Source organism: Sturnus vulgaris, chromosome 3 (assembly GCF_052056855.1).
Source record: "Sturnus vulgaris isolate bStuVul1 chromosome 3, bStuVul1.hap1, whole genome shotgun sequence".
Taxonomy (NCBI): Eukaryota; Metazoa; Chordata; class Aves; order Passeriformes; family Sturnidae; genus Sturnus; species Sturnus vulgaris.
In genome coordinates, this window is record NC_142245.1 from 94906835 (window position 1) to 94918856 (window position 12022).

Sequence of the window (12022 nt, forward strand, 5' to 3'; positions counted from 1 at the left end):
GAAGACCAACTCTGTGCTGTTCTTTCATTCTGTAGAGTACCCAGCTGACATTATTATCCACATGCTTAGCAGTGCCTCTGCTGTAACCGATGACGCTCGTACTTAAATGCACTAGGAAGACAGGAGTGGGTTGAAGCCATTTTTAGAACAACATGCTATTTCCTTTTTTAGTGCTGACTCATTCACTGTACCTTGTGGTATGTTTACCCCAATTGCTTGCTGCTTTGGAAGCTGTTGAATGGGTGAGGAAGGAATATTAATCAGTGACACATCACACTGTGCTCCAGAACTACAGTCATGGTGAGTGTGATGCCCTTGCCTATCTTTTGGCTCTATTGTAGGAATTATTTTTCTTTAACTAGCATTCAAAGATATTTCAGCTCTGGAAATCGTAAGTGACTCTTTTGTGCACATCCTTTCAGCACAGTTATCTAGTTCATATATATTTTTTTTCTGTTAAAAATCTTTGCTCCTATGCTTCCACTCATATCAGAGTGGAATAAATCAAAGTCATTGCACTGTACATGTGTGAAACCTAATTAGCCAAAACAGCTGATGAAAGCAGAGGAGATCTCACAGCTCATTTATCTTTTTCTTAACATATTTTATGTTAAAATTAAAATGACTTGGAATACAGTAGCAGCCACTATGGCTAAAACTATACAAAAGCGTGCATTATTGCATGTGTGTTCTACTTGGGCTGTTTTGCCTGCTGAGTGAGGTGGCAAAGTGTTTGGTGCCCAGAAATGCACTGACATAGTCAATTTGGCTACATTCAAAATAGAAATTAAAGGTCCATTCAAAATTGCAGCTAATCATTCACAAGATATGGTCTAATAAATGCTGTTATAGTACACTCACAAATGGGTACCCTCTGCTCTTGAGGTGGTAGTTGATCAACTGATTGATATTACAGCCCTCACAAATGAGCTTCTCACTCTTCCTCTCTCCCTTGTCCCTGTGTGTTCCCATCGCCCCCACGGTAGAAGGAGTGATGCAAATCTGATCTGCTTTTAAACAAGAAAAATAATCACTATTTTATACAGCTTTATTTCAACTAATTTAGTTCTGTCAAACCATCCCCTTAAGGACTTGATGACCATCCATGCTTGAAAAAGGCATGTTGATTGAATCACCTCTGACTTACAGCACCCCACTCCAGTCCAAGGAGATGCCTTAACTGCAAGGACTGTGCGAAGAAGGGAATGTGAAAATCTAAAAGAGGAGCCAGATATTAGGCTTGGAGATTTACTAGGTTAAAGAAATACTTCCTTTCAGCTCTAGGACATGACTGAAGTGTATAATGAGCAGACACCTTCAAAATCCCTTGTCTCATCTCCTGTTTCCAGGCATTTGTTAATTTGCTAGCAGCTTCCTTCTTAGACAAAAAATTCTTATATTCACTCTTCAAAGTTTCAGTTTGAAGGAAAAGAAGTTCAGTAATTATGGTGGAAGCCCAGAAACATAAGACAGAAAACAAAGTCTCAAGCACAGGCCTAAGACTGCCATGGTCTTTCAGTTTGAGATCCTGCATATCAAAAGACACAGTGGAAAACAGAAGTAGAAATACTTCATGCAAAAATAAATTATAGGAAGAAAACCAATAGATAGAAAAATGAGTTGGCTACTGAGAAACCTCATATAACTAGGTAGTAGAACAAAAGCCATATATAAATAAATTGATACTATTAATATATAAACATAGAAATTTAATTTTTGTTATTCTGAGGAATGCTTACGTATTTTGTATTCACTGAAAGACTATAATTTAACACTTTTATTCTAAAAAAAATTAAAAATATATAGATGACATCAGTCAGGACAAATGCATTTAATATCACTTTAAAAACAGAGTCCCTGTGAAAGGCCTTGGGGTTTTATGTTAATTTGTTCACTTGTGCACTTCAGGGAAATCTGCTGCTGCATATCATAATCCCTTGAATTCTCTTAGCCGTCTACTTTTGAGCAAGGCAGTAAACTCTTCTTGGTAGGAATTCTGACATGTTTCTCTACCTTTCTCAGTTTCTGAACCTATTGATTATTTTTATCCAATCATTATTCAGTGATGCTGCTTACACTGCCATATAAAAAGTTAAATATCCCTCCTCAGTTTTGCAGATAGAGCAATTGAAGTGTGCAGCAATTAACAAATTACATTTCCTGGGTCAGAGAGAAAGTTCCTGGCAGAGCTAATAATGGGGCATATTTCTGGTCTTAATGATTACATCAAGACAGCCAACATCCCTCAAAGTAGGAGTTTCAAAACCAAGCATTTAGTTATGACATTGACAGAATGGAGTCCCCTCAATTTGTTTGCTGACCTTGGGCTAGTGAATAAGCCAGCCACTCAGTCTGAAGGATATCTATGCTCTGAATGGCGCATTCTGATATGATGAAACATAACACTTTATTTTACTATTTTATAATGAGAATATTTCTGTTATAGAATTCCTTGTATTATTGCTTTGGAGACAAGTATAGATTCCTTGTGGTAGTAACTGAGCACTTGAGTCTTAACATATTTCCATTATAGGATCCCCGTGAATAGGAAATGGGTACTATCTCATTTTTAAAGGGTCTTAAAAACAAAGATCACAAAGCCTCTGTGCAGCAAAAATTTGAATTCACATCTCCTAGATTTTAAGCTAATTCATAATTACTGAATGAAAATTGCTTTCTGTAGTAATCTCAATTTACAAAAAGCATTTTAAAAATTACTGCAAAGAAGTGTGCTTTTCTGACCCCTAGTCTTGTCACGGGGCATGATCTAAAGCATGGCAATAGCCAAGTTAGATTGTGAGCTCAGTCTTTCACATTCACTTGAGGATGCTGATATAAGCTGGGAGTAAGGAGAAGGCAAAAGGGAAGTAAAAATTGATGGTTTCTGCAAACACAAATGAGATGTAGGAGTGGGGGAATGGAGAAGAAGAAATAATGAAACATGATTGAGAAGGAAAGCACTAAACTCAAAAGAGGTATAGAGGAACCAGAATTGTCAGGGTAGAAGTATGTAATGGGAAGGAACAAACTAGTCATATCTAAACTTCTTTGTAATTTCACAGCTGTATGCATGGTTTTAGAACATAGACACTTCACACAGAGTGGAAGTCTCTGCACATGACGCACTTTTAGTTCTGGCTCCTTGAGTTAGATCAAAAACTTCCAGGGAACTGCAGTCTATTTTACATACATGAGAATGGATATGATAAAATACACAGCTGTCAGTCTAGGCTGGAATCAATTTGCATGGTAATGCTCTGAGGGCTGCAATTTATTTTCCTTTCTCTGCAATGAGAAACTTTCCCTGTTTCAGTAGGGAAGATTGATCCTGGATGTCTGCATATGCATTTGAAAAGATCTGGCTCTTCAAGTGTGACTCATTGCTATTGGACACCTATAGCTCTGAGAGGAGAGCTGCACAGAAGTACAGTCATTTCTGCAAGGCCCAGAGAAACTGAAAATCTTCAAATACATAGATCTGGACTAGATATTTCAGGTTAATGTGAGAATAGTGAAGTTCTGGAGAAAAGGAGTTCCTTAGAAATAGAAGAGAACATGCTCAGAACAATGTGGGCTTTGCTGGCTATACTTAGTATAAATTACTAAAGGAATATTTATGTACTACATTTTTTCCAGTGACAAAGCTAGCTGAAGTTTTCTGAGGTACTCTCTCCTTTCTGCTCTGCACCCACCAGAGTTTTCTGTATAATCTGATGTGCTTATGTCACTTGTGATGGGACTGTGCTGGATGTAGGCCAGGTAAATTATGCAAATGTCTAAAAATAGTATTTTGGAAAGTATTTTTTAAACTCATGTCACTTTATGATCCAGATAATTTTGCAGCATGATAAATAGTTACATTAACGTGACTTTGGGGTGGCAAACAGCATCAAACAGAGGGTATTAAAATTTAAATGTAGGAGAAAGTGGGATCTTCTTTGTTACTGCAAGAGAAAAAATGTGCAGAACACCATCAAAACCAGTCTGAGGCCCAGGCCTGAAATATCTCTCTCTCTAAGGTACACATGTATCTTTTAACACAGATGTTGTTATCGTATGGCTTCAAAAGAGGCTCAGTTCAATATGATCCTGAGTGATCCAATCATTAAAAAGAAATATGCAGGTGATCATGACCACAACAAAGCAGTTTGGTACACCAGTAAATCCATTCTTCTGTTACTTACAAAAATATGGAGAAAAGGAATAAAAGAACATAAAAATAGGATTCCTCACAGGCTGTTTTTAAAACCACTCATTCATAGATTTATTTGAAACCCCTTTTCTAGCTCTCAGACTGCTGAGAGAACCGCTCTTTTTTAGTGTGGTATATATATTTCATCAAGGTGTTCAGTGTGGATTCCAAAGATGAAAACACATACATTGACCTGAAACTAATTCATATCACACATGTTTTGTAGTTTTTAATCTGTGGTCTATAAGCAAAGACAAAAGCTAGAGATTTCTCACTTTAATGAAATATCTGATATCTGCATTAGGAGAGCCATACAGAAATTCGTTGAGAGGTACCTTTGTATATTTTTTATGATGACTATGGCATAAATTGTGATGTTCTTTTCATTAAAAATCTCAAGAAAATCTTCCTCTTACCTGAAGGTAATGGCACGGCCTCAAGGAAGGTTTGATTTCCTGATGAACCAGAGGCTTATCTAAATTCAGTGATGATTTGCGATAAGCTTCTTTAGCCTGACTTACTGTAAGCGTGGACCAAGAACTCCTTTTCATATATTTGCTATCAGGGGTCATTGGTAGCCCTTCACAAGCCGAACACTTCACATCATTGTTACTTTTGGAAGTCTTCAATGACAGATCCCCAAAATGCCCCTGGAGTGCCTCAGGATAGCAATGGGATATATGGTCTGCATGGTGCCTATTTACCACACTAGGGGTTCGGTAAGTGCTATCACTGTCCAAATTATCATCAGAGCTCCACCAGCTACTCATTCCAGATTTATGCTTGGTTTCTGGTTTTCGCTCCTTACTTTTACTCCTTTTGCTATGCTTGGAATGGTGCCCATGATGATGATCGTCCCCTCGACTGTCTCCCTTTGTTCCATTAACATTGCCCTTGGATGATCCTTCCAGAGAATGAGATTTAGTAAAAAGTTTCTGGACGGAATGAACGAGATGGCGTATCCTTCCCGGGCTCTCACTGCGTTGTTCCGCAGCTGTTGAGGTCCGCTGGTACTGTAAAGTGTGAAAGCCATCCCGGTGAAGAGGAAGTTGTTTCTCAAATTGGTCCAAAAGATTTGCAGGAATACGGTTAATCTTAGGGTTACCGTGAGACATGGCGCAGTCGTCTCTGGAGTCGTAATGAGAGCTGTAGTGCATTCTGGGGAAAGTGCTACTTGACATGTGATCGCCCATTACCATGGGCATCATCATGCACTCAGAATGAATGGAGCTGCGTGGGGAGCAACGATGGTGGTCCAGCGGGCAACTCTCCGTGGGGCTGAGAAGATACGATGGCCTTGGCTCCTGCCCATGGTGGATATGGTCGTGGGTATGTTCACAATCTTCAGGGGATGCTAAGCCACAAGTATGAGCTGAACATAACTGTGGTTGATTGCGACTACCAGATAATCCTTTCATATTCCTCGGAGCAGGAGAGTATCTTTCTTCATTGAAGTGCTGAGAAGGCGACCATGAGTACTGCTGGTCTGTCATGAGAACACATAAAACCTGTGTTATGTGTCTGATTAAAAGATTTACCTGAAAATTCCAAGTATATTGAAAAACTAAACATTTTTTCTCTATGACCTTGGTGGAAAGTCTACCATTCATGAAATTTCTTCCACAATTTAAAAACTGATTAAAACTGTTCACTATGAGTAAACTATGGGATGAATACAGCTCCCTTTCTCTTTGCAAAATTGTCTGCTAGCAATTCTAAATGTTATGAAGCTATTCATTGTGTAAATTTACTCAAATTTAATGGTTACATTCAAGTATTCAGTTTATCATTTAATATTTATAGCTCATATGTCAAGCTTTGTGGCTAATCATTTAAGTTACATGGGTCTAGTTTCTATTTTGGTGGTTTCACAGTTGGATATATTACATGTATCCTTTCTCCATGGACTCATTTTTGTATACCATAAATTGAACTTCATTTTCTACAATGAATCTCAGCTTCATTCTTCACTCTTCATAAGTAAAAATAATAAACAGCAAGAAGAAAAAAAGTATGAACATGCTGAAATGAAGCTAAATTTTTATAATGCTAAGCAGTTTATCAATAAGCATTTCATACTATTTGAACATCTGTTATCATTAGTCCAGAAGTATTATTGCTATTACCATACATGTAGAGTATTCTCTATTAGGCAGTTTTCCCCTTTTTATGACCACACTACAAAATATTTACTTAATGACTCTAAGTTATTTCTGAAAAAAAACAAATATATTTAGGTACAAGCTATGGGGTTTTATATACTTGATTACTTGTTCCTATGAATCATGTGCTCCAAGTTGTGGTTATTTTGCAAGCATGATTGCTAAATAAGAGTAGCTTGTAAGCAAAGATTTTGATACTTAAGCCTTTGATTTTTTTTTCCTCTTGTGCAATTTCTTGCAGCTGTCAAATGTTACAAACAGAAAATTAAAAACAACCCCAGAAATACTTCAATTTGATTTTCTCATTCACTTTCCCTCTACAATTTCAGCTTATTTAAGAAACATTTCAATAGCAGACAAAGAGATATGATTCAAGATAATCCTTCAGAGGATAAGACAGATGTGTAAGTGTTTATACAACCCACTTAGCACAGACTTTCTGCAAATTTGCTCTAAGAATCTAAATAATCTTGCACAGGTGGTTGATACAAGGAAGCCGCAGATCTCAACCAGAATGGAAGCCAGAGAATATTTATTAACTGGACACTTGAAACCAGGCTGTAGAGATACCACAGTAATTGACAGCACTTTGAAGGACTTCTAACTATATGACAAGGCTGTCCTAAATCATATTTCCACTGAGGGTGAAAACTGAATGCCTGCATATGGCCATGAAAGAGATCAATACTCATATCTCTCTAATTTTATTCAACTAATATGTGTTACATCAGGATACCTTCAGTACATAAGGCAATTGGTTGCAAGTCTTTAGCATCAGCTATCTCATAACCTAAATGCTGTATATTTCCTATTGTGGGAGATGCTTAGATAGTTTTATTAAATCCTAATTTCAGCAGAGTTGCACAAAACATTTTAAAATGAATTCAGCATTAAACTAATAAATAGTGAAATATTCTTTAGCCTAAGCACAATGATGCCACACTGGAGTCCAAGACGGATTTAAGGGCACAAATACCACCTCCATACTTTATCAGGGCATCAAACTAATGGGTCTGTGTGTACATCCTTTTCTGCTTCTATTTTGTTTTCCTGTCTGTTTCTTTTACTTAATTCTTGGCTATTATCACATTAAAATAAAATCTTATTACTGCTGATTACTGAGTCTGTTGTTCTATTTAGGTTATAATACCTTGGATAAATGTAGTTACAGAGAGGAAATATAACTGTTTCTTTGAAATGACGTAATTTTGATGATATACAGACATGGCAGTAAATTATAACAGTGGAATTCAGCCACATAAGTAGTCCTGTAATTAGTGGTACTTTACCCAGGATATTACCAAACATTATCAGGGGAATAATAATGGACCATGTGCTGAATGTACTTAGTCTGCACTTCCTGTAAAGGATTCCCAAAGCACCTGACAGAGATTACTACTGTAGTTCTTACAAACCCACGAGATTAGATAGACTGAAGTAGTTTGTTTTTTTTTACAGTGAAGGTGGTAAAACACTGGAAGAGTTGATCTAGTTGAATATGACCCTGCCTGTTACAGGGATGTTGGATTAGATGACCTTTAAAGGTGCCTTTCAACCCAAAATATTCTATGATTCTGTGTGGAAGGTACTGCTCTTTTTTTATAGAAATAGGAAGTTGCAATAAGGAAACATTTTCCAAAATGCTTATGGATTTTCTGATATTAATGTTCACAGCAATGTGAGCCAGAGGGAGGTGGAAGAAACCTCTTCTGTCACTCTAACACCACGATGAGAGTCAATCCCAAGCCTTTTCATCACAATCTTGCCCATCTATGAATGACTTTGACTTGTACTATGCCTCACCAATGTATTTAAACAAAAAAAGTAAGGGAATGGCAGAGATCCAGAATGAAAGAAAGACAATAAGAAACTATTTTTAAATGAGTTCTTGAGCACAGAATTGCTAGTCCCTGGTGATTTCTTTAGGCCTCATGCAACATCAAACACGGCCCAGAAGGCTTCAAACATTTTCATCCTTTTACATCCCTAGGAATATGAGACGTGATGATTTGACTGCACTGCAATTGATAATCTAAAAACAGCTTTTCTGTCCCTCATGGCTCCCTGTGATTCCAGCTCATTGCAACTATAGAAAAATACAATTTTCTATGTGTTGCTTTCACATAGCATGCTTTCATATAGCATTTTATGTGCTACATGGAATGTCTGAATTATTTTTGTTTGAAACACAGTAGCTAGAAACTGCTATAGGCATTTATTAGGTGTAATCAAAATAATTAAAACATGAATTAAGAAGTAGATGTTTTCCAGAAGTAATTGCCCCCTCTTAACTCTGTCATGGAGAGTAACTAAAACTAGATAAATTCCCAAATTACTTACATGTGCATAATTTAAATTTATCACTACAATTACGTTTGTCTATTTAGGACATCAAACTTGATCTTTATCCTGGACACAACTACTTATTAACACAAATATTTTGAAAATTATTCAGAATTTTGAAATACAATATATAAATTTATCAAGTAATTTGTGCTTTGTATTATTCAGTCAGCTTTCTTCAGGAGACTGAAGTGCTTGAAGAAACAGTTGAGCTGTGGCTGAATGAATTACTGTGTGGGACTAGAGCAGTGCAATTGCCCGTGTGGTAGCTCTTAGCCTGCCAAGAAAAATGTGCTAGCTTAAAATTCTACTAATTCTAGCATTTGCATGAGGCTAAAAGTTTGTCTATGGACAATGACCACATCTCAGCTGATTCATAAAAATTCATAAAACTAAAGTAATCTTTTTTCTCAATCCTTTCAAAAGAAATTTAATATTTTGGTATAATTAAATACTTTCATATTTGATAGATCAAATAATGACAGACTGGACTGAAGTTTTAGTCTATATTTTGAAGTTTGTTATTTTTTTTTACAGCAACGCCTATGTTTGCTCTGGGCAATCGTTCTAAGAACATAAAATGCCACCATCAGAACTGAAGAGCTAAAGGGAGACAGAAGAACAAATAAACATAACCTAAAGCAGACAAAGATATAAAGGAATAGGAACAGAGAAAAAATATATATTATATGTGACCATAGGAATGGCTGTTTTTAGATTTCATCAAAGCAAAATAGAATCTTCCAATTAACTTCAATGGATAGTCAGAAAGTACTTAAAGACTGGAGTTGGGGTGGACCTAAAACAAGACATGGCTGTTATGTCAAAGAATCCAGTAATTCCAAAACCCTGAAAATCCCTTAAAGCTCTTCTTTTTCAGAGACTACTGTACAGATATGTCAACCTTTAACCTTGGCAGATGGAAGGATTTCTGTACCCTTCCTGTCTCTTTCAACTCTTTCCCTGTTCTGCCATGTCATGCCCTGCTTTTTGTTCTCCTGTTTTCAGTTCTGGGATTTCTGAGAGTTGTTCTTTTGCTCCAAGAAGACATTGGTTTGCCTGTGTTTGGGGTCTGGCTACAATTTTTAGATCATCCAAGATTTTTCCTTGTGCTAGTTAGTATCAAGGGAAAGAAAGACAGGTTCAAGGACCAAGAAATTGGGTTTTGAAATGTTTGAAATGTGAATTAGAATTGCTATAAATGTTCTAGGTCAGAAGGCTAAAACCCTCTAAGTAATGAAACATAAGAGCTGTGCATTTCTAGAGTTCCTGGAACACTGCTCTTGGCTAAAGAGCATCATTATAAAAGCACAGAAACTTCTCTGACATTCAATAGAAGTACATGTCTCCACAAATCTTTTCGTGTGTTGCATATTAGAAGCAAGCTTTCAGGGTATGATAATACTCTCTGGAACTACTAAATGATGCCTGATTTTTTTTCTTACTTTTCTTTCTATGAGAAATTAATTTGAATTGCTTTAACCTTATCAGCTTGTCAGTGAAATTCTTTCCCATCTGAAACATCTGTGCTGTTTTCATTGGAGAAGGAGCAGTTCTTCTGCCTAGTGTAACCAGGAAAATGCACTGCTGAAAAGAGATAGCTAACCGAGCTTTCAAAAAGAGGTGATCGACAAAACCAGACTGCTGCATTCTGCTGTTTCACACAGTTGAATCAGTGTTAAAATGCATTATGAAAAACATATACTCATAGCTTAACCTATAACTAATAAAAAATGAAATATTGGAAAAATTGATATATTAATTAAATAAGTGGACATTAAACATGAAAATGGATAATTAAAATGTTTTAGCTGGAAAAATGTCTGTCCGAGGTCTGCATTAAGTAGTATTATATGAGCACTGTTTCCTCATTAACTTGTTATAGTATTTTTCTCTGTTTTATTTTAGCCTTGAAAATGAATATTTACAGGGATTGAGAAGAGTGACTAATTGGCCAAATGCAAGGAAGAAGTCTGGAAATGCAAATGGCTTAAGCTTCTGCTATGATCTCATGAGATTTTCAACCTATTTATGTAGCACAACATCTGGTATAAAATTTGCATAAAATTGCAAAGATTGAGTGACCATCTTCCAGTTTTAGAAGACAGCTTGTATTTTTGGTGTGTGCTCTTCATGCAGTGCATTGACCTTTCTGTGAATTCCTACATAACTACTCAGGCTGCTTACTTGAAATATCGAACATTGAGTGGCATCCCCTCAAAGACAAGTTGTATTGGTTTTCACAGCCCTGTTGCCACAAGGTACTTTATGCAGCCAGTCTATCTGCACAGTCAAGGAAGAGAAGTAGGTAGTTCTGAGGACCTAAAGCCAAACACCAAAATGCCCAAAGCTCTAAAACAGCACATGGGCTGCATGTGGATGCTTGGTTTGTTCCGACACTAAAACCTGAAAAACAAATACTTCTCTGTTCAGAATCCTGGGCACTGTGTGGCAGGCATGTCTGGCTCTGTTTCCACTGCAGAGCTAGAGGGTGTGTCCAGCCTATACTGTTAAGCTGTCACCATCACGGTTTCATACTACACAAATAGGAACGGATACATAGGTATGATTTAAAAAACACCACCAGGCAAAGATTGTTACAAACACAGACTGGATGTGGTGTTATTTTTGACTGAGAAACTGGCACGATTCTTCTGAAGCCTGAACTATGTGTCCAAAAATGACAGATGAATACTACCCTTCATGTATGTATTTGTCTCTGCTGACTATGGCAAAAACTGTGGCTGACAATCTCCAGGGCAGAAACCTACCACAAAAATGCATATTTAGGTGATCTGAGCACAGGGATACTGCTAAGCCATGGAAAATGTTTTTGACAGTTAATTCAGTGGAACTACATGACAAAGTGACCAAGGGTAAGATGGTTTTTATAATTCCCATGTTAGGTAAAAATGGATATTCAAATTGTATTCTTAGAATAGCACCAGAGTCCAGAACATACCAAATAGGAGCAAAGTCAGAAAACTCAAAGGAAGAAGTAAGGACCATGTGGAATGCTGCAATTCATTCAGTACAGTCAGTTTTGAGCACTGTTCTGCAGGTGTGTCTGCATGTGGAACAAATATTTGATAGGACCAAATCCTATTGTTCAGCCCAACAATATTCCACATCTATACATCTTTCAAATAAAGATTAGCAGACTGACAGTCCAATGTCTCAAGGGATTTATTTCTGAGATAAATAAGCATGATAAGAGAAAAGGGTATATAATAAAAATAGTGCAGAATAATAGTCAATGAGCAAGAATGGAACCTTGGACGTTGTGAACAGGCTGGTGGGGGGCACAAAGCACAATATACTGGGA

The 12022-nt window shown here is 36.9% G+C and overlaps 1 protein-coding gene across 30 annotated transcripts in view; it reads right to left on the reverse strand.

Moving 5' to 3' along the window:
• Positions 1-12022, reverse strand: part of DLGAP2 (DLG associated protein 2) — a 454715-nt gene that overhangs the window by 82458 nt on the left and 360235 nt on the right. For all 30 annotated transcript variants that reach the window (XM_088162316.1, XM_088162319.1, XM_088162314.1 and 27 more), the window contains one exon: positions 4609-5678. In XM_088162316.1, the coding sequence (XP_088018442.1) occupies positions 4609-5678 (1070 nt within the window). The remainder of the gene's footprint in view (positions 1-4608; positions 5679-12022) is intronic.